The sequence below is a fragment of the Lycorma delicatula genome, chromosome 1 (assembly GCF_047948215.1).
Source record: "Lycorma delicatula isolate Av1 chromosome 1, ASM4794821v1, whole genome shotgun sequence".
In the NCBI taxonomy this organism is placed as follows: Eukaryota; Metazoa; Arthropoda; class Insecta; order Hemiptera; family Fulgoridae; genus Lycorma; species Lycorma delicatula.
Window position 1 is genome coordinate 201,623,244 of NC_134455.1, and position 24,995 is coordinate 201,648,238.

General features: G+C 30.4%; 1 protein-coding gene across 5 annotated transcripts in view; it reads right to left on the bottom strand.

The window, feature by feature from the left end:
• The window catches only part of LOC142327528 (uncharacterized), a 186,265-nt gene extending 168,716 nt beyond the window's left edge, over nt 1-17,549 (bottom strand). For all 5 annotated transcript variants that reach the window (XM_075370701.1, XM_075370692.1, XM_075370675.1 and 2 more), the window contains exon 1: nt 17,167-17,549. In XM_075370701.1, the coding sequence (XP_075226816.1) occupies nt 17,167-17,227 (61 nt within the window). In that variant the 5' untranslated portion in view covers nt 17,228-17,549. The remainder of the gene's footprint in view (nt 1-17,166) is intronic.
• Between the last annotated feature and the right edge of the window lie 7,446 nt (nt 17,550-24,995).

The following is a 24,995-nucleotide window of genomic DNA, read 5'->3' on the forward strand; positions in this document are numbered from 1 at the left end:
TAAAATCAGGTTCATAACTTCCCTAATAGCTTTTTGAAGAATCTTCTATGTCCACTCTCGTTAACGAGGACGTTTTTGCGCTGAACTACGTATATTATCAATATTATTAGGTACACTTAAATATCATTAGTACGCGGCACGTGCATGATTTAAATTAACAGAGATAGAAAAGAAAAATTTCCATTAAAGAAAGCGGAAAACTCGGCTGTTTTTTGTGAAAATGTTGTCGTTCATTTTAGCGTGAAATTCAACCCTCATTTGTTCTTGTTTGAACAACTGTTCCGCCGTATGGCGATGTGAGAAAACCGACTGCATTTTTCTGAAGGCCGAGGATGCTAGCAGTTTTAATGAAAATTATTCTTCTTTTCTTCACAATCTTTTTTCATCGCTTAGCTATTTGAAATCGTCTATGCACCAACGGTGTTAAAATACCCTACCTTTACATCTCCGAGTAAATGATTTCTATGAAGAAATTATAACAAGTTACAAAGAACCGAAGAAGCAATGTTTTTTTAAGTGTCCGCTATACTGAAACCTACAAGGGTAATTTGTTTTATAATATCCATTAAACTCTGATCTTAAATCAACGATCTTAACTGATCTTAAATAACTCTGATAACTCTGATCTTAAATAACACAAAATTTGTTTATTAAGAAAAAGATTATGTTACTGAATGTTGAAACTGGACTAACATTAATACAGAATACAGGCAAACAAAGGGAGTCTTCATATGAAATTTCTAGTTTTTTTTTTTTTTTTTTTTTTAATAAATTAATATTTTCAAAAATAATGAGAAGAAAAGACAATGTTTAATGTAGTATTAAAATAATTTTTTTCCATAATGTGCTTATAACTTAATAGTGATTGATAAACAACGAAAATGTTCTATATTATTGAAGTTTATCAACACCATTCCGAGCATTTCTACTTTTTTCTTATTTTCTGAAACGCTACATATTAATTTTAATACATAAAATTTGTTTATCGTCTTTATTACAACTACGTGAAGTGCCAATAATGACTTTTCTTGAAACACTGAATGAGTATTTTATTTACGTTTAATAATGTCGTGCGATTAAATTTATAACCTCGGAAAGTTAGCTAATTATCGCATCTGATAATTTAATATTGGAAATAACTTGACCTAATGCGAAAAACCTCTACATCGTCAAGCATTTTTAAGCGATTACATTTCTTATTAAGATACGAAAAGATTAAATCCGTTATCACCGATAACGGATACTGAAACCGAAAAAAGTCAAGTGTGGAAAAAATTGAAAACCTTAAGGGGATCCAAAGAAATATCTATTCTGAAGAGGAGATCTCAGCAAAACAATTTTAACACAGTTGACAGAAAGAAAAGTATGCAAAATAAATTAATCTTGACAAAATAACAAATATTGTTTGTTGACAATTCTATTAAAAAAAAACATATCCACAAATAGGTATAATGCAGTTGTGTAAAAACCGGGTGTATAAATGCAGAAAACCTATTACACTCTTTAGTAAGACTACCTCTTTCTAGCATGCTGTAAACAGAAGGGGCACGCACCCTCATCTAGATTACTATGATTTATCACATTACAAAATATCAATAAAGTGTTTGTACTTTCATTGCTAAAACATAACTAAGCGTTTACTAAAGCAATAAAATGTTGCTGTATCGTGCTTCAAGTGTTCTCTTAAAATACAGACACTTTTGTGTTGTAATACACCATTTTCTTTGAAATAGAACACAAAGGGGTGAACTGTGGCTTGGCTGTTGACCAATAGAAGCTTTGTATCTCATCTTGAACAAGAAATGAAAAGCTTTATGCAAAGTCTGCCGACACCAAACATTCTTCTTCACCTAATTTTGATTTTTTTCCCTAGAAAAACTGAGCGTGAAATTTTGACACGAAATTGTGAGTTTTTTCATCTTTTCCAATTTTTCCACTAATGATTCGAAACACTCATCTTTGGTCTGAAGAACAGTAATAATCTCTGCCCTATCACCTGTTACCCACTGTTTGCACATTATTGTATCTGGCCTGCTTACCTGGACATTTGGTGCATGCATTCATCATACAGCAGTAGTTATCCTTGTCTCAAACAAAGATCTCTACTAAGTCCTTATAATCAACATAAAATTTGGAACCATCAATCATGAGTTTGATGTTCTGGTGGTGGGGACAGACACAAACTGTATGAGTCCTGGATGCATCAGCCAAGATACACCATTTTGGACGGAGTTCGCAGAACTTTGATCTTCCAATTTTTTCCTCAGGGTTTTCACTTTTAAAGGATTCATTTAAGTTTATCAGAACAAGGCATTTTTGTTTATGCACTTTGACACCATCAACACGCAGGCTAACACAATCCTTTTTACCAGTACACAGCCTGCTATTATTGTCATCTTCATAAAATAACACAACTTTTTTAATTGTGTCGTTAGTTAATTCCTGTTTTATGTCTTTTGCGCATTAATTAATTCTCTAACCAAACGCTCAAGGCACATTGAACTCTGATATTATTTTAGATCTGGTCCAAGATTGGAGAAGTAGACTGATAATTTTAACCTTATCTTCTTTAGAAGCAAGAATACATTTTTCTTTTAGTTTTAAAATAAGATCATCATATTCATGTGAAGAAGATTGAGCTGGATTTTCATTTTCAGAAACTTTTGTGTCAAAACACAATTCAAGATGCTTTTAAAATTTTTCAAATACCTTACTTATTTTAAATTTTAATGCTGACGGCCTTTGATCCATGCTTAATTTTTTCGATTCTGATGGAAGTGACACATTCAAAATGCTACAAACAGCATCCAATTTTTCAATATTGTGATGTGGGGTAGTGTATTGCTCTTGGTCTTCGCATTTATATAGTTCTTTGTTCAGCTGAGAAAAAATACTTTTCAAAGTTAACATAAAGAGACTTTCCAGGAACTAAATTTAAATTTGGAAAAATGTGTTCTTTAAGAGCTTGCTCAAATGTTATTTGTTTTAAGTTTTTCTTAACTGTAATTTTTTATGAGTTCTCAAAGGGTCACAACAGAACTGCCATACAGGTGACTGAATTTTGACAAAAACCTTTTTCATGATATTTATAAACAATAGTAACACCTGAATTAGCACGTAAAAAAAAAGTTGTTGGTTTTTATCACTAAAATCACAAATTTTAATGAGTTCTTTTGGCACTTTATCATACACTGTTTTATGATACTCCTCATTCAAATAAATTTCTATGCAATATTGTTTTTCCATTGTTTTAAGTGAAATTACTTGAAAATAACGTAAAAATTTAACAGATTTTATTTTCAAATATAATATTACTAAAACTTATTTATTAATAATAAACACTTCCAAACACAAGATGAGATTTGTAGACACTCAGTAAAGATGTGAACAGGTCACTGACGAATGTCAGACTGACCAGTCTTTAATTGCTAAGCTAAACGATGTAACAACAAGCATAAATGAGCATGTTGCAAACATGAATTTTGCTGACAACTGGAAATGACTTCAAGCGCCTGTTACATCACCACTACAGTTGAACTGTTCAAACAAGTCTATTTCAACTATAATAATAAGTATAAAAATATTAAAAGTGCCAAGAAGACAAGAAACCCCCTTGGATCACTTATTTAGCAAGTCAAAACAGTATTGCTTTTAACAGGTTTTTTATGATCTTTGAGAGGTTATAACTTTTTTATCATTACAATACACAAGAAACTTTTTATTTGCCATAAACAACTATAAAGACAGTAAGTTTTGAAAATTTAAGATTTTTATTACCAGCCCCATCAAAGTTACTTGAAGCTAAAATCTGAATTTTTTTAAAAATTATTTTTAAAAAATTCAAAAAAATCAGGGGTAAGTATCACCATTAATATTATTTATGGTAAAACTTTTAACATATACCTACACATAAAAAAATTATTCAAACTATGTATGCATCCTTGCCTCTTGAAAAAAATTACCAACAGGGAAATTTCACAGTTCTTCATGTTTAACCTTATTAGTAATCCAGTGTTTCACAATAAAAATAGAATATTACCTCAGAATTCTCCACGAATTTCTTTCATGAAAATCGATTTTCATGAAAATTTGTAATTAAGTTTATTTAACCATCTTCTTCAAAAGTTATATGTTCCTGATGTGCGCCTTTTTGTTTTTTGGGGGTGACAACTACCCCATGTTAAAAAAAAATCAAAAACCATACATTTAAACGTGTCATAGATTGAAATCATGTTCAAATACGTAGAATAAACATTCTTTTATGCTGTGGAATATAATTTATGATATTTTAATACGTGTCAACCCTTAGAAACCATCCCTTATGATGAAATTTTTAAAAAAACTTTTTTAATTAAAAAAACAGTTTGAAATGTTTTAATAGTGCATTTATAATGAATTAAAATCCCCCTTTACTGTTTATAACATAATTTATGATTAGTTGCAACATTTCAACCCTTAATAACCACCCCTTATGAAAAAAATTGTTAAAATTATAGATGTGTTTTGTAGCTCAAAATCATTTAAGTGTGTATAATAAACATTGATCCATGTTCTGCAACATATTTTATGATTGTTACAACGTTGCAACCCTTAGAATCCACCCTTAATGACGAAAAAAATTAGTTTTCAACAGCTTAAAATGTTTTAATGGTGCATTTACGAGGTGCGACAATAAAGTAACGAAACTGATTTTTCTTTGCAAGATGTGGCAACCCTGCAGCTTGCGTAGGCACACCATCTTTGACCTTGGTCTCTAAGCTACTTCTAGTCCAAGCGGCACATTGGTGCAACTGCTCAGTCGTGAGTTGTGCTGTAATAAGTGAACACGTGTTTGTGTCTCTCGTCACAGAAATGAAACCGCAAAATATTGCGCAACGGTATGCCATTTCTTTTTGCGTTAAATTGGGTGAAAACGCGACGACAACTTATGGTAAGCTTCATAAGGCTTTTGGAGAGGAGGTTATGTCAAGAGCTCAAGTTTTTCGGTGGCATAACATTTTTAGTGAAGGCAGAACGAATGTTGAAGATTAAGACCGCAGTGGACGACCATCAACCTCACGGACAGATGTCATGCGTGAAATCGTACGGTCTGATCAAAGATTATCCGTGAAAATGATTGCAGAAGAACTCAACATCAATCGAGAAACGGTTCGTCTAATATTAACTGAAGATCTTAGTATGAGAAAGATTTGTGCAAAAATGGTCCCCAAAAATCTCACACAACAGTGAGAAACATGGAAAAATGTGGCAGCCGATCTGTTAGAGCAAACGGAAATCAATCCAGATTTGTTGAGCCGTGTTATCACTGGTGATTAAGGTTGGTTTCTTCAATACGATCCAGAGACAAAACGCCAAAGTTCGCAATGGTGCTCAAAGGGATCACCCAGACCAAAAAAAGCTCGCATGTCAAAGTCAAAAGTGAAATGCATGCTTGTGTCCTTCTTAGATTCCAAGGGAATTGTTCATAAAGAGTGGGTGCCTCCTGGACAAACAGGTAACCATTATTTCTACAAAGAAATTTTAGAAAGACTTCGTAACGAGTTGTTCGTGTCCGTGCCAACATTGCTGATAATTGGATTCTGCATTACGATAATGCGCCATCCCATACTGCACTGCCAGTACAGCAATTTTTAACCTCAAAACAAATTTCAGTACTACCACAGCCACCTTATTCACCAGATATCGCTCCGTGCGACTTTTTTCTATTTCCAAAAGTCAAAATGGCGGTCAAGGGACACCATTTTCAAACAACACAAGATGTCCAAAAAGCTGTGACGAGGGTCTTGGAGGACATTACAGAAGATGAGTTCCAGAAATGTTACCATCAATGGCAGAAGCGCTGGAATAAGTGTGTGCAATCAGAGGGGAACTACTTTGAAGGAGACAACACTAAACATGACTAAAACGGTAAGCAACATTTTTTTTCACATCAGTCTCATTACTTTATTGTCGCACCTGTATAATGAATTATAAACTTTTTAGTTTTTAATGTAATTTATCATTTATTGAAACGTCCCAAACCTTACAAACCGGCCTCATGATTAAAATTAACAATCATGTTTACTTATAATTAAAAACTAAAATTATAAATGAGTAAAGGAGAAATAAAAATTTTATGTATATTATAATAGCACGTTTCACTATGTAACTTTATGGATCATCTCGAGAACTGTCATCACTCTCGACCTCCTCCTCTTGGACAGTAACTGGAAAACAATTATGACCATTGTCACCGGAGCATGTTCCACACGTAGCGTTACAAAAAATCTAACTTTTCTGCAGCCACACGTAGCACCGCATCCTTTTTTGCAATTGCAAATATCATTTGGCACAGTTCTTTGGTGCAGGCATTTTCAGGATATACTTATACATATGTACATACAGTTGTATGTATTCATAAATGCTCCGAAACTGTCGAGAATATAAAAATTTAGATGCTCTGAAAATTTCACCTAAAAAATGCGATTGGTTTTTCAACGATAACTTCCTAAATTGTTAAGCTTACCAATCGCTCAAAAATTTATTTTGCAGGGAACTTCAAGGACTACAAAGCATGTAAAAATCAGATTCCTTGAGCCCTTTTTGAAATTTTTGAGTTTAAAGGGTTTGGGGAAGGTGGTCCTTGCAAACTTCTAACGGTGATAATTCAATCAATTTTTATTCTACAGAAATAAAAATTTTCAGTAAAACAAAATTTTTGTACTGTATTTTTTTACGTATTTTCTTTCATTTTTGAATTATTGTGGAAAAAATAAATTTTTTTGAAATTTCAAAACATTTTCAAATTTGAATCAACCTTCTTTTAGTACTTAAATAAGTACTGTTAGTACTTAAATAAAGTAAACTGTAAAAAATTACGTTAATTCCAATTCTTACGGAAAAGTCATTTGTTTCATTGCTGATTTTTTCCCCGAAAAAGCGAGACAACCATTTTATTTTCATCATAACTCCGTTAGTTTTCATGCTAATTACTTTTACCGAAGCTAATTTTAAAGGTCTTTTCAAGCACTTTGAAAAATATCATATATGTTTTCCTCGAAAAATTTTCCGTTTTTCTGTTATTTTACGTTGAAAGGTTCCACTTCAGTTTTCGGTGAACAAAAAGTTACCTTCAACGTGGCATAACTCTGTTCGTATTGCATCTACAGAAATTAAAAAAACCCCAATCTCTTCGTTATTTTATAAGCTTCATTTTTTCTAATAATAATTTTTTTAATTAAACCTAATATTTTTCAGTTATTCGTGAAAAATCGTTCAATGGTTGGATGAAAGATCAACATTCTGAATCACGAATAAATCAAAACGTATTGATTACAAAAACTTTTTATGAACATTTTTTTCTTAGAATTTATTCCTTCATCGATTTCTGCAGTTATTTTGAATGTAATAATTTCCAATCCCGAGAAGGGGTGGCATCCACCCCAGGGTAAAAGTACATATCGGCACTATATAACTTTTGTTCCTTGAGCTATTCCGTAATTAACATTCAAATTTCACGTCAATCGGTTTTGTCCAAAAGAATTCTGAGCGAAAAACCGTCAAACACTGGACTATGGTAATTTTTTCATACAAAGAGAGATATGTAAATAAACCACTGGATCAATCTTTTACCTTGAGAAAATATGAATAAATTGCTTTTTGTTTCATCCTTCCAGGAACAATAGGTTTTTTAGTTATAATTTTTTTCGTAAACCCTTACCATGCACATCGTAACAAAAATGGCCGCCACAGGTTAACTGCTTAACCCTTATGTTTATACCCAACTTAACCGACGTTGTTTCACACCCAGGGTACCCACTTACTGTTATATTCCAATTTTGGATATTTCAGAAATAGAAAGCGTTTCCTTTTTGTTTTGTTTGATACGTCAACATCGTTATTGAGTATCTGAGTAATTCTAGGAAAATAAAACAGTTAAGATTAATTAATAAGATTTCATGATAGTAATACTCGTATTCAACGCAAAAAAGGAGATAAGGCAGCTCCAATTCCTGATCTATGGACAATGCTCAATGCAAATTTATCTCGGATGTACAAGCCTAGGAGAATTTAACGGTTGATGAGCAGTTGTATCCTTTTCGAGGCCGCACAAGATTTACTCAACATATGCCTTCTAAGCGGCTAAGTATAGCATCAAAATTTGATGGATTTGCGATGCTGAAAACGCATATCCTTTGCACGGCTTAATTTACACTGGCAAAGCGAATAACAACCGAGAAAAAATCAAGGAGAGTGGTAAAGGAACTTGCATCCGCGCACGGAGGAAGGAGAAACATCTGCATGGACAATTTTTTCACACTTCACCCCTTGCCTAGCACTTGCTTTATGGAATCTCACCATTGTTGGCACAATATAAAATAAATAAACAGTGTATAACTAAGTATCATGGCTCCAAATGAGTCACGAGAGCAATACTCGACCGTTAATTGTTTTCACGACATAGTGACGATGTACTCTTATGTCCTGCAGTAAAATAAAGCTGTAATTTTTATATCAACCATACACTCGGATATAGCTGTGAGTAACGAATTGAAAAAGAAATCTGATATCAACAGTTTCTACAATAAGCATAAAACTGGCGTTTACAAGGTGGCTATGTTCTTCAACATACTAGACAAGTTCACTCGCGGCATATAGAATTTATTACAAAAATTATAAAATGTTACCGCAAAAAACAACAAAACGACGTCATTTTATACGGCAACTGAGTGAAGAACTAGCTAAACCAATGATTGAAGCTCACATGATGAATGCCCCAACTGATGCGCATCTACACTACAAAAATTGCAATTGAAAGCATCATAGGTCGTCAAATAATATCTACAGAAGTTGCTGGTCCATCGATTGAGCGAGACACAACAGGGTGGAAAAAGGTCACTGATTCCTGCCACATGTGTTATAAATTAACTATAAAAAGACGACGAAAAAACGCGCAAAATCTGCACGAGTGTCAACTGCCTGTTTGTGATGAACACTCAGTAAATATTGTAAAGTGTAATGATTGTTATAAATAATAATATTTTTTAAACATAATTGTGGTTTTTATAATTGAAATAATAATTTACCTGCATGCGTCACAACTAAAAGATTTAATGTACAAAGCATATGTATACATGTAGTGGGTGCCCGGGTGCGACCATTCAAACTTTTATAAAAAAAAAAATATATATATATAATTTATAATTTGCTTCCTTTTGAGCTAAATAACGACGATCCAGAAGCTCAACAGAAAATTTTTATTATTATTTTTAATTTTAATTACGCGGATGCACCGCGGTGGTAAGCCGGCTTTGAACATGATTAAATAAAAAATTAAAAAAAAAAATAGTTTTAAGGTCCTGAGACATGTAGGAAACAAGTGGGTAAGTTTCATTTTTTTTTTTTGAATTGGTCAAGCAACCACCCTTGGGTCACTTCAAATGGATCGACCCCCACTACCAAAACCAACAGCACCAACTTACAGTAACTGTACATATAATTCCTATAAAAATATGTGAAATCAAATATTTACAAAACAAGATTTTTTTTATTTTCATTTAAGGGAAAAGGAACACCAAACCAAAAGTATACCCAACAAACTACTATTAATATTACTACTTCATGGCAAAAAAATGAGAACAATAGCAGTTATAAATAAATATTAACAATAATTGACCGCATAATCAAAATAACAACCAGAGAAATGTAGAGAATATTATTACTGGATAAAAAGAGATGGCAGAGGAGAGTAAGAAATTAAAACAGATAACTGGGACATGTTTTAATAATGGAGTTTGCTTAATGTCAAATATCAAGATGACTTGGATATTTGAGCAGGAGAGATTAAAAAAATAAACTGAGAAGTGTCTTCAAAAGGAGACCAGTATATTATAAATTACACACATTTTGTCTTTTAAATTTTCCAAATATTAATAAGGGATAGAATTAATCCAGAATCTGTACACAAAGAAGAAGTCATACGGATATTTTACTTTGAAAGGACTTTCAAAACAGTACAATTTTATTATTCTGTGAAATAAAAATTTAAAAGACCAATATAAAGTGTTTTTAAAGTACAGAATAAAACTGAAATAATTACAGCGAAGGAAGGAATGTGTAGGGAAGGGTTAAAGAAGGAAGAGATTGGAAACAGTTAAAGATGTTAACTTAAGACCAGAATGAATACAATTTAATGTCAAATGCTGGTAACTGCAGGGTTAGTTTCAAACTGTTAAATCATTGAAATGTAGATCAGAATTGTTTTAATTGAATTTTCTGCTAAAACGGAAACCTTAGAAAATAAATTTAAAAAATATTATTTTTCCAAGAAGACAGAAAGTACAATTTGAAATCCCCAAAAAAATATTTCTACCAATGTCACTACAAATATTATTACATGTTTTGTTATGGAAGTTCCATCTTGTTTAAATGCTTCCTTGGAAATTAAAATTATAAGAAAAAATATTACCAGAAGGATTGAAGGATGGAAACATCCTTTCCACTTAAGGTTTGTTACTTTTACTCTATGATGGAGATATTTCATAAATTGTGATAAAGATTAACTCGCGAAGCAAGTCTAATTAAAATAGGTTTCTGTTATTTATGTTAAACAATAAATAGACAAAGTGCAAATTTATATGAACAGATTTTAATCATGTTCATTTTATCAAATATCAATTTCTGTCATATTTAAATCTGTGTTAATCATTAGGCACCCTTCTGATTTTTTCAATCAAAAGGGTAAAAAAAGAAAGTAGTAAAATATTTCTTGGCAACAGCAGGGAACTATCATGCCTGTGGTAGTCATTAGGTAGCACAAAGATTTTTTTTAATTATTCTTCCAGAAGACAATTTAAAATTAGACTGTTCTCTAATTCTGTACTTTGAGGAGGATGAAAAAATATTATTATATTATATTATATCATATAGTAATTTAACATACAGTAAAAACAAGGGACTATAAAAAATTTAATCTAAATAAATTAATATATATATTGCAATATTTAAATCTTTTGTCTGTAACATGTTTATAAGTGAGCATGTGAGTAGAATACTCCAAAACATTTCGCAATGTTACTGGAAGGAAGTAATAGAAAATCAAACTTGGAACCAAGGAATCAGATCTTAAAATCTGGCAGATAAATGAAAGAAATCTTCTTGCAATCAAACTAATTATTAAATTTCATATAATTAATCATACTCTGGCAGAATTAGAGTTAACAGGAAGCATGACATAGTCGCTATACAAACTACATTGCTTATTAAATATTAAACTGATACAACGTATTAAAAACAATCTCAGCATTACAGAAAAAAAGATACGAGTGAATAGTCACAAATTTAAGACAAATACATTTATAAATCGCAAATATAGATTATTTCGATACCACTAACATCATACAATGGTGTTACAAGTGGCAAGTAAAACCCCTGAATTGTATACATTCTTGTATAATTATATAATTAAACCTGACATTAACCAATAAATTAATACATCTTTTTAAATTAAGGCACTATAATTATTACATAAAATATTTTATGTAATTGCATTATATTAAGTAATGAAATAACTGTTTGTATTTTGTACATGTAACAGAAAAATAACTACTTAATACATCCCAAACCAACAAAAATGGCGGTACTTATGTATTAACGCCACTGCAGCTACAGCTTTATTTAAAAACAAAGTAGTCAATCGGATTTCGGTGGAAAATGGGCCGATATAGAGTTTAACATAGATTCAAAACAGTCTCTTTATTAATTTTAATAAATGGTTATTTATATTTATTTATTTTATAAATATATAACCAAACTTAACCTACGCTCGCTTCGCTCGCTAACCTTGACTAATTAACAGGAATGTTTTGATTATTTAAATAATAAATAATTGCAATAATTACTGAATTTATTAATTAAATACTCAAAAAATAACGGTGATAATTAGTCAAGGTTAGCGAGCAAAGCGAGTGTAGGTTAAGTTAGGTTAAATTATATTTATAAAATAAATAAATATAAATAACCATTTATTAAAATTAATAAAGAGACTGTTCATTTTCCACCGAAATCCGACTGACTACTTTTTAAATAAAGCTGTAGCTGCAGTGGCGTTAATACGTAAGTACCAAAATGCCTTAACATATGTATCAGTAAAATAAGCATCCAAACAACAACACTAATTATTACAGATTAGTTTGTAGCGCTTCGCAGATAAAATAAAATAAATCACACAGGCTTATTGAGAAAAGAAATATATGAGGAAAAAACCAGAAAATAAAACTAACATACAAAAATATACATGTAAAAACAGAAAAAAATGTTTTATCATTTAATAAAATTAGCAAGGTAGACCCCTTTAACCTAAAAGTTGTCATTGTATATCGGTGAACCAAAATGTAAACACAAAAAAATATGAGAACATCATGGTAGACAATAAATGCTGCGGGGCGGGTAGAATGGGCAAGTTAAAATCCAGGTAAACAAAACCGTTTCTTTTATGGATTCCCAACTTCTTGTTGTACATCGATTGTTGAGGTTATACTGAAACAGACCCATGACTGACTTATGTCAGTCTAGATTGTAAGTTGTATAAAGTACACGCTAAAAGTCCGATAAGATAGTAAAAAATCAATGCTTATATAAAAATATAAAAGCTGAAAAAAAATTTGCTACATATCAAGAAATTAATAGCCATTATAATATTTTTATAGACTGTTATAAAAAAATTTCAACATTGTCATTATGTACAACAGAATATCAGATGTAACAGATTTTTTTTGTTAAAACAGGTAAAATTTTCCTATTAAGAGTTTAAGATCCCAAGCATGGCAATTAACTGAATCCTTATCGATCTGACTGTTTAATGACTGATGGAACACATCAAAGCATAGAATGTTATAAAAAAAGGAACAAGTAGAATCCCAATAACTGAATATTTTTTCTACTTTAAATTAACCTAAGTAGTGCTACCTGCTATAGTCACTAGATGCTAACAGATGATAACAGCATAAGTTTTCATGCACAATGTTGTGTACTTCAACTTAGTGGTGTGCAGGATCCAATTTAATTAACATGGCTTCAGCAGTCGCATTTATCCTTACTTCTCAAAACTTCAATTCAAGAATTCTATTTGGATTAATATTAAACATGAAATGGTACTTATACAATGTTTTAATTACAGTAAATGCTACTCAAATTTGACCATGAAGGTGAAGCTCTGTACTACAGAAAATACCTTAACAAAATTTAAAAAAATAATTTCACACAAATCCAGCCTTGCACTGTTATTTTAATAAAACGCATTTGATATGCTCTTTAGAATACAATAAATTTTTGATTTTATGGATTTCATATTTAAAAACAGCTTTATGGTGTTTTTAATTTTTCAGAAAGTAACTGATAAATCCTTAATATCAAAACACTTATGGAGAGTTAATGAATTTTTTATTATTTGCCTGCAATATACCTCCCTCCACCTACACTGACCAAGCTTCAGTACTATAAATTATATTGTATTCAGATCAGTACAATAAATTACACTCTACATACATTTATGCCCAATGCTGACATGAACTTTGTCAAACATGTGATTCATTTAATACATATATTTTTTGAAAACTCACAAAGTTCAAACAAAACTATAAATGCATTAACAAAAACCTATACTTATAATTTTAACAAAATTATATGTTGCTAGGTCTAATACTAACAACTTTATAGTCTGGATGAAACTAGAACATTCAGAAAATATGCAAACTTTAAGACAATACCAGGATGAAAAACGAATAAAGAAAGGTTTTCTGTACTAGTGCAAATGCAAACGGTAGTCAACAATTGAAGGCTACTACTGTTGGAAAATCCAAACACCAATGAGAACACCGTAAGGCAGATGACCTTTAAAAAAAATAAAATGCAGTCTGTATTTATTTTAAATCAATCCAGACTATTTTTACCTTGATTTAACTAACAGATTTCACCCAAATTACTTGGTAAAATCAAATGTTTACTGCAGTGAATTTTCCACCATTGGCCTTATTTTAAATACTAAATTATGTGAATTACTCAAAATATATGTATTTTGAAAATGGAAACACTTTGTATCAAACATAAAAAACAACAATGTAAAAGCACTGAAAAGCAAAGTTAATAACTGTTACTATCTCAATAAAGCACATAGGCTTTAGAGTAAACATCTTTCCTACATCGCACAACTTTTCACATCCTCAGTTTGTGAAGGTGTGAAATATATGTAAATTGTATTTATTTAAATATAAATTTATAAAATATATCATGAGTTTTACACTTCCTGGATACATAGATATAACAAATATTCTTTGAATACCTAAAAATGTTACATCATCTTTAGATTTGGAGTTTGGATGTGTTCTTCAAACTCAGTTAACATTAATAGATTATTTATATATATATATATATATATGTGTGTGTGTGTGTGTGTGTGTGTGTATGTGTGTGTGTATGTGTGTGTGTATGTGTGTGTGTATGTGTGTAGAATTACACAGAAACTTACAAAGCTTGTACATGTATATGAAATATGGAATTTTGTAACATATGAAAAATGCCATACATGACCGCAATTCAGACCCAGGTTTGAATTTATAACCCATCAGATCAAATTCAGTTAATGAGAATTAATGTAGTATTTAATAAATAAATAAACACACTTAATTAAAAATCCAAATAAACACCTTTTTTTATATGTTTATTCTCATTTCAAATGTTATATCTGTAATGTCTTTTACACATTTATATTTTAAATTGGAAAAGGGAGGATGATTTCTGAGAAAATGTTTTTTTGTAATTTAGAATGCAGATAACCAGATACTTACATTGAAACAGTAAAACTAAGTACAAAACATTTAAATATAACAATCTCAAATGGAGTTGAGGATTTTATATTCTTTGGTTTTACTATATTTGTTGTCTAATAAAGGGTTAAAAACCATGAGATTAAAACTAACTTGATCTCAATTTTATGAGATGTAAAGAAAACTTATTAAATCCTAACAAGAAACAGTCAACTTATGAACAAACAAAAAAATTTATTTGGATTAATTTAAAAAGAATGGTACCTGGATTAGTTGAACTGTAGAGAACTAGTTAAAAATTGTTAATGTCAAAAGAAATCTGTTTATATTAAATAATCACCCATTTAACTATGAAAATTTAGATAAAAACTACTTTGGTATTCTCTAATTATTTATACTTCTTTAGCAAATAAAATGATATATATGTACATTTTTTACACAAACCAAGATGGAACTGTCCTTGTTGAAAAAAAGCCGTCTTCACACAATAGCTTTCAACTCATTACTAATGAAATATTCACTATTAATTTTTCTTTTTTGAATTTTCAACTGCTTAACTAGTTTTCCATTCATAGGCATTCAATTCTTACAAAAGTAAATTAATTCTGAATTCCTCTTGAAACAATTTTGGAAGATTTTAACAGAATTAATAAAGTTAGAGGTAAATATTTCCTTTTGCTCTTTCTTTAATCACAGAAGTATGATGACAAAATTAATAATTATCAATGAAATGTGTTTAAAATGTCTATAAGCAGAATAAACTACAAAACTTGGAGGTGAGTAAAATGTAGTCAGTTCTTAATTTTTAAACAATGCTTCATTTTGATAAATAATCAGCCTTAATAAAATAAAAAACAAAAGCAATAAAGAGCAAAATATAGAATAAAGTATTGTTCACTTAACTTGTGCGCAAGACTTATTTAGTAGTCAGGGACCACTAGACAAAAAATAGATAATTGGCATTATTTGACATAAGAAATCTACTAGTGGATTGGCTTCAGATCCACTATCAATGTTATTTATAATTTTTCAATAGGCACACTCCAAAAAAAACCCACAGTGATGGGTATAAACTAATACCACTACTGAAAATCTTATAGGTAAATATATTTCAATCATTACATTTTATTATAAAATAATAAAATATTATTTTATCTATAGATAAAATAATATTTTCTACCACAAAGACTTGTGTATATAAAATCCACAATATAATTATAAGTAAACACAGTAAATTTTAAGTCAACAAGTTTAACACTAGACTATAAATTAACTTTTCTTCTACGTTAAAAGAGAAAATTTTTACTGCCTTTTAAATTAAAAAAGTTATACATAAAAAAAATTTTAACATTCTCCAACTTTTAAACATACTACCAAACTACATTCAATTTCAGCAGGTGATATTAAATAAAGTGTAAATCATCAACACTCTTAAGTACCCAACAATTGAATACTAGAATTATTTTATACTGTAATAATCTATTCACAGTTTTTTGTCAAAATTTCATAATTAAAATGAGAATAAAGCTGAAATTAGCTTATACATGTTTTACTTGTTACCAAAAAGTAATATTAACTGTTTTTATTACTTTCATAATGTAATCTGTAAAATATAACTCCAAACATAACAAATCATATTAAAAAAATGTATTACACAACTAGCGACTTGGTCCATAAAGGGAACCAAAATTAAATTTTTGTCCGACTAAAAAAACCTAGAACTAAAACGTTTGCAACTCCATGTAAATATGCATAAACTAATTTACTTCACAATATAACCTAGTTTGGGAATCAAGCCAATAGTAAAGTGAAAAATATTTTTTTCTTATACATTTATTAAAAAGATTTAAAAAAATTAAATCTAAGGCACACACATAATGTTTATAAGCACTGCTTTTAAAAAAAACCTAACAATCACGCTGCTGCATAACAAAGTAAATTAACCTTAATCAGGTAAACATAAAGCAATATAAAGTATCAATTTAAAAATTACAATTTAATTCTATTACAACTTCAACAGATTAAAATTATTTTAAGCTGTCAATAAGTTACAAAATAATTAAAGAAATTTAAAACTTCCTTAAATAAATTATATCAAAATAAGTCACACCAATAGCTACCCAAAAATTAAAAAATAACAAGATTTTTAAAAAAGCAAAATTAACTCAAAAATTATCTTGACATAATTACTAACCTATAAATAACCGTTACTACTTTCCAATACAGATCAAGCAAAAATACAGTAAGCACCCAATTTTTGGTTAAGTTAGAACATCAAGATATAAAGTTAAAAAATTGAGCTAAAAATTATAAATAATGAATAACTTGCTCTAAATTTAACACTACTTATGCATAGCCAACTTACCTTCATTTACGGTTGCAGATTTTATACTGCTCGACAAGGCGGCAACAGAAGGCAACGCCATTATTTTTACGTTCCTTCAGCCATGAGTTTCAATAAACTTCACTAACATTTTACCACTACACGCACAGAATAACACAACAAACCAATATGTTTATAATATGCTAACAAATTCATAAAACAAACACATTTTCGTACAACGTATTTCACATTTTTTTATTCTCAACATAACAACCTAATCTTAGCACGATACATCGTTTCCCCTTCCACCGTTCGATTTTGAAAGCCATGGAAATGCCTTACACTAGCCTCGTAGCAGGGTCCTAATTTTCTCAACACTCTAACCCCAACCCGTGAGTCATTTCACAGAAAAACGACGATAAAATCCTGAGCTCTACCAATCAGAAGACGCCATTTGTCGACAATAAAAAAGAAGGCCATCATTCATTATGACGTCATAGAAATTTAATAGAGCCTGTTTTGAGGCTACGGTCAGATTTCCAAGGTCTTTATGTACAGTCTGCGCCATGATCAAAGGCAACAAATGCGCGCGCATGTGATATAAATAAGAAAAGAAACAATAATTAATGAGGAGGCGGGGCTTCCTTTTATCAAAACATTGATGTGGGCCAATTATATACGAAATAACTGTACAGTCGCATTTGTAATAATTTTACATTTGATACTTAACTCGATGAATGAATAACATTTCCGCAAATAAAATTTTATCTAAAGGCATTTCCCCCCACCCCTGACACATTTGATTAATTCTGCCATAAAGTTGTGCAATAACCTCACTTTCTTGCTATATGTTTATCTTTAATCTAAAGGTCAAAGGTTATTAATGGTGATAATAAAATTTTAATTGTTATTAATAATACTTTAAATGGTCGAGCGCATTATAAGATAACACAATTTTTTTTTTAATTAATTTTACATCTCGTCCTAAACAAAAATTTTGAAAATAACAATTGAAATGTTTAAATTTAATGTGTGTAAATTATTCGCAAAATTACCGACAAAAAAAACTGGTAAAGTTCTAGACACTGATAATTGATCACCGGAAAACTTCGGTTTAGGAAAGCAAATTTTTGAAATGGATAGTACAGAGATAAGAGACAGACATCATAATAGTTCAAAGAGATTGTACAATCTCTCTCCAAACGACTAGTGGAGGGGATGCTCATGAATAAATGCGCCGTTGGGAAAGTTCCTGCCAGCGTTCGTTGCTGAAAATAACGGCTTAGTTGCAACGCTGTACAATTTGTTGACTCATTTAGAAATGTAAACTGGCAACGCTGCTTCCGTCGTGAGAGCCTGTGCCATTTGCTCATGCGTGGTAAGAAGAACACCCAGAGAACGAGGCAATCAGTAGTTAGCAGGTTTACCATAACAACGGGCAGATTTTTACCTTATCATTACTTTATTTTCAACTTGTTCATATCATGTAATAATTTTATATATAAATTGATTAAATCGTTTATTTTTTCAGGTAATTTACTTTAAAATATGATTTAAATTATGATTACATTTCAAAAGAATGCATTTTCATTGTCTCTAGCAATTTTAAGAAACTGCTTTACGAAATTTAATTGTAGGAACAAAAGAAATGACAAAACAAAAGAGAATTTTAGTTTTAATTTATGCCCTTGAAATATCCCCCACCTAAACAAACTATTATCCCCACTTAGTTTAATATTCAAGGTCTAGAAAAAATACGGGTTATCACAGCTCAACAATTCAAGATACAGCGATAAGTATGTAGAAACATCAGCGAACAGATGTTCGCTTTTTAGAATACTAGTTAGTTTTGAGCGGATAATAAATTATTGGAAAATGAATAAAAAAATTTAGTTATTATACTCTAATATTATTAATCAAAATTATTTCTTGGATTCTTTACCCTTAATAAATTTCCTAATTTAATTATTCGAAGAAATATTGTTTGTGAATTTATGTATTAAATTTAGAAATTCAAACCGTAAATCTCAATATTTTTGATCCAGCCATCTTATAGATAGTGCCTAGTCTCTTGTAGATAGCTATCTAGTGATAATAATTTCTCTTAAAAAATCTACTTTATAAGTAATGAAATTATTAAAGTTAGCTTTTCAAATAAGATGAAATTTTTTGTGTTGGCACATTTTTTACTCAAAATAACCCTCCCAATATTATTTATAGATCATGGATATCCGTGTTCTTTAGCGGTTGGGTTTCAATTAACCACACATCTCAGGAATGGTCGAACTGAGACTGTACAGACTACACTTCATTTACACTCATACATATCATCCTCGAAAGTAATACCTGAACAGTAATTCCCGGAGGCTAAGCAAGAAAAAGAAAGAATATAACGTATTAAAATTGATTATTTTTTCATTCATTTGACTGGTTTAATGCTGTTCTCAAACCCTTTTATGATCTGTGGTAATCGTAATCTCAGCAAGTTACTGCTGTAACTACAGTTACGCGTGCCGTAATACACAGCATTGTTTCCAGAACGTTTTGGCACACGACCGACCAACCTATTTTAACAACATTCTACCTTAAATTTCTCTCTTCATCTCAATACTTCTTCATTCGAACTTTTATCAACCCATTTAACTTTCCTGTAACTCTTTTCGAAAGTCGTAATTCTTTTTCTTTCCGGTTTTCTAACTAACCATCCTTCGCTACCGCGTAGTGCTTATATTCCACACAAACCTTTGTAAAATATTTACCCTTACGGCTTTAATTATAATATAATGTTACAATTTCAAACAATCAGTAATTGTCAGTACAAATCTCCCCATCAATGAAGCATTTAGCCGGTACTGAATACTAAATGAAAATATTATTTTATCCCTTACACAGCGTAAAAAACTTAAAAGAAAAAACCGATTCAAAAAGTGATTTTTAATATCTATCTTGTTTAATAACCAGGGCGATATGCGGTATTACCCGTTCATAATTTTATGGGTAATAAAAAAGAAAAATTCTGATAAGATGATCATGTTCGTATAATTATAGAAATCATCTCTGCCCGAAAACGATTCCACCATGTTACTGAATTTAATATGAATTTTTAACATATTATCTAAATGACACTCCCTAAAATTATGATTTTTTCCTTAATCACGCCCGAAAAATTATGACAAGTTTTTACATATAAGTTATACAAAAAAATTTCATATTTATTTATAAAAATTAAAAAAATGTACATCACTAAAACAGCTTGTTACATTATTTTATATTTATGTAGAGTAGACCTAGCACTAGATTTCAGTGAATTTGGAATTAAACGCGACGCATTGCGATTTTCGACGCCCCTCCACAGAACAACCCTTTCCCACCCGGTTACTGTAAACCAAACCTGTAATCAAGCCTATCTCAATCTTTATAGACGAGTAGGCGTGCATTATCGTTCCCAACATTTAATTTTTTAAAGCAGTAGAAATTTGGTTGGGTTAGAAAACTCTTGGAAGTTATCTAATTAAATTAAAGATAATTTGTTTTTATTAAAAAAATCATTAGAAGTATATAATGTTCAATAGTCCATGAAACATTAAGTATTCTTTTACTTCATCTTACTTTCTAAATAGCACATTCCTTTAAAATTACAGACAAAAATTAAACATTTTTACTGAACTGGATTTTTCTAAGTTGTCAAAAATTAATTTTCCAATCTGTTTTTTTATTCAATTACTTATTGAACAATAATTAAGACATTTGCTGAAACTGTTCCAGTAACACACATGTCTGTTTTTTTAAGTCTTTTCAATAGAATCCATAAATAAACATCTCTATTCAGAAAAAAAGCATGCTACTTGTACTTTGCATGCGGCACACATATACAAAAATAGTGCACACTATTTTATTGTCGGTGTGTGCATACAAAAGAAAATTAGTACAATTAAAAATCATTTTAAGTTTCAAAAATATCCCCCAATATGTAATTTAAAATACTGATGTTTGGATGAAATAAATTTAGCCTGCATATTACAAACCCAAAAAAAATATTTACATATTTAAATTGAGCTTTTCGTCTTACAGAGTCAAAAATATGTAAAAAAATTATCTTTTCTCTATTTTCATCACCATAGTCCTAAAAATATTTTTAAATCTTAAATTTTTTTTAATAATTTTATTTATAGTTGCATCAACAATTAGTCATTAGCAACTTACCAGTATAATGTAACTGTACTGGTAAATTTGTAGTCTTGAACAAACTCAGGTTGACTACTCCTGAGATGTGTGGTTAATTGAAACTCAACCACCAAAGAACACCAGTATCCACGATCTAGATTCAAATCTCAATAAAAGTAACTACCTTTATTAGGGTTTGAACCTGAGAACTTCGAAATCAGCACATTTACGACGAGTTTACCACTACACCAACCCAGTTGGTTAATCTTGAATTTGATTTTGCTCATTTATATTAACAATTTTTTCCATTTATTACCATTTTATCACCATATAGTATTATCATTTTATACAATCAAATACCTATTTCTGGAATCATAATGAATTGCATTTTCACCCATTTCAGACATTTGTAGCTAACTGCCAAAGCTGAAAATCATATTGTCCTTAGTATACAGAATATGCTCGATATCTGCTATTACTGTACAAACAAACATAATTAGAAAAAGCTATTTTTGAAATGATATGAAATTATATAAGTTGTACAAATAGGCATTCATTTCTGTCCAGTGTTTCAAATTTTAAAATTTTTCACATGGACAAGCGGAAATCTCTAACAGACACCATAAACCTGCATTAGTGGTACTGTCAAGTTTGCACTGACTAAAACCCTCCCTTCTCAAATAACAAATGGAGACCAGACCCCAAACAAGAAATCACACAGTCCCTTGGTTATCTTACAGCACCGATTTACCATAAAAAACGTATATCTAAAAGATTGCATTATTTATATTTCGACCCGTGGAATCCTACGACATCACCCTGTAACAGCCACCCAGCAAGTTCTAGGGCACCTGTGGACTAGTCTTGCAGGCTGTCCACCCATCTCTAAATTGTTGCTAAAAACCAACTTACACTGGTCCCATGTTAGTTTTCTTCCATCTTCTTTATGATTTACTGATCTTACTTTATCTGTATATTATCTTACTGACCAAATTGCTAAGCACCTCCCGCTTGTCTTTTTTCACCAACATCATATCAAAATATTGCATGGATCAAGTAGCACCCAGTATCCCAAGACATTACATTCCTGATGATCCCATCTTCTGTCCAATGGTGCCTAGCTTTTGCCTTTTCTATTATTTGAATGACATCTATCCATTTCTTCTGTTAGCTTCTTTTTCTTTTTACATTGTCATTTGAAGAAATAGAATGCATATCAGAATGTACTAGATTTTACAGCAAGATTCCTTGACAAGTAAAATGTCTTCCTGTTTCTTTGAGTTGGGACATTAGTTTCCAATCAGTTACTGTAAGATGAAGTTTACCTTAGGGCAGTGTTAAGTGTTGTACCATTTGGTATTAAAATGAATTAATAGTAAATACATCCTCTATATGTTGATGCTTTTGAAATTTATGTGTGGTCATGCCAAGCATTTATTAACAAATTTGATTCTTTCATTATAAATCGAGGTCAAACTTTCAGGTTATAAACAACACGTATGCCTATGTACGTTTACATTCTGTAACCTTGCTGCACCAGTTCTTTGGATGTTTGAGCATAATAAATATTTTTATGTTCGAACTTGAACTACGTGATTTATATGTTACTCATTGTGATTTCCTTTTATTTCTTTTTTTCATCTGCAATATAGTTAAATAATTTTTGTAATAACAATAAATCTCAATATCGTGTCAGAAAATTTTTAGGACTATTTTTCTTGGACCGTGTGACGTGGAATAAAATTTACAAGAACTCAAAATTCTACCGTTAAAAATATTGGATTTGTTAAGTAACTCCAGTTTTAGTGAGTTCCAGTTCTAATCCAAATCAAACATGTCTGCTTAAATTCTATTAAACTTTGATGAGATCTTGGTTCAACTACAGTTGTACACTTCTTCATGGCACATACAAATAGTTCTGAGAATGTTTCATCTTAGAATGCAGCTTATGTAGGTTGTGTGAAGACACAACCTCAGAATTCAGTATATGAAAATGCTTATAATCAGACACTGTAATTTAGACATTTTGGTCCATTTTGATACTCTATGGGCGTTTGAGATCATTTTGAGCTCTCACTCTGTACTTTAATTCAAAGTTCACTAACAACCACTAATTTATAATTATAAGCGAGTGAACATGTATGAGTGTTGACTCGTAAATTTATTTTCCCATGATAGTAGTTTCTGATAGTACAACTTCATCTTGATTAGACATTCTTTGTGAAGATAACGAAGACCTCACTAGCTTAAAGCACATACACTTATATCATTTGGTATACTCTGATATGATCTATAAATACATGTGCAAAATGATTTAAATTTCATTCATGTATATATAATGTGTCATACTGAATAGATTTAAATGAGAATACAGTATTGGCCATATTTTAGACAATAGTATGGCCGAAATTAACAAATTTTTATTTTTATAATCTTTTAAGCTTATGTATAAATTTTATAATACTTTCTGACGCTTTTGATATTTTATGGAAGCCTTTTAAAATCACATCTTGGTCATGTGCATTTCATTCACGTATTAGCTGTGGTGCTCATTTTTCATATGGAAAAATACCAAATTTAAAGCTTCCTCTTTTGTATTTCTTGGGTTTTTTGAGTTCAAGAAAAGATTCTCTATCTGTAAATCATTATGTAATTTGAAGACTGAAATTGATTTGAAATTCAAGGTTTGAATGGTGTTGCTATTCAACAATTAGGTTTTGTTCTTTACATTTTTTCCCAGGTTTGCAACAGTGAGAGATGAAAAAATCTGATACATTATTTTTTATGTAAATTTAATGTGAAAAACGATGGTGAAACCCATTATTTTTAATTATTCTGTTACTGAGATATCAGCAACCAAAATTTCAAAAATTAGAAAATTGCAGAAGAAATGGTAAAAGGAAAACATAAGAGTAGGAATTTAAAATTGATTTTTCATTGATTGAGCCTACTTGAAAGAGTTAGTGAAGAAAAACAATCTGTACATAACAAAAAATTCACCTTTTTTTATGATTTCTCCACACAAGCTTGAAGGTTGTGCATGGGATATGAAATAGCACTATATAACCTATGAAATTTGCCATGCCTGACTGGGATTCAAACGAAAGGCTACTTCTTCCTGGTTGAGTCACTTCATTTGTAATATTCTGGGTTAAATCCCAGTTAGGAGTGGCATTTTTTCACATTTTACAAAATTCATTTAACATCAACAATCTGTAATCGAGTATCACCCTCTTCTTTCGGTTGTAAATAAATAAAATGACACACCATTATAGATCAGATGATTATTTACTTTATTAAAGGATATGATTTAACAAGTAAATCAGTTGTTAACTAATAGTTCTGCAATTATAATTCAGCAATATTAATTTTTTTTATTTTATGCTCAGTTTAACTCAACTGCAAATAACTGTCGACATGACATAAAACTGATAATTTTGTAAATTAATTATGCATAAGTAGGTGAAATGTTCTTCTTTCATGGAGTTAAATCTTATTTATCTCTCTGTTAATTTTTTTTATTTAATCAAATCTTTTTTCTTCATATCTAAGTGAAATGCAAAGAATAATATTAATTAATGTTAATGATGTACGGGAATTGTGATACAGCACAATCTTTGCAATAAGTATGTGATTTACTTAGTGATAAATTCTTCAACAGAGTACTAATTACTAAATGAACTGAGCAGACAATAGTGGTTTTCTAG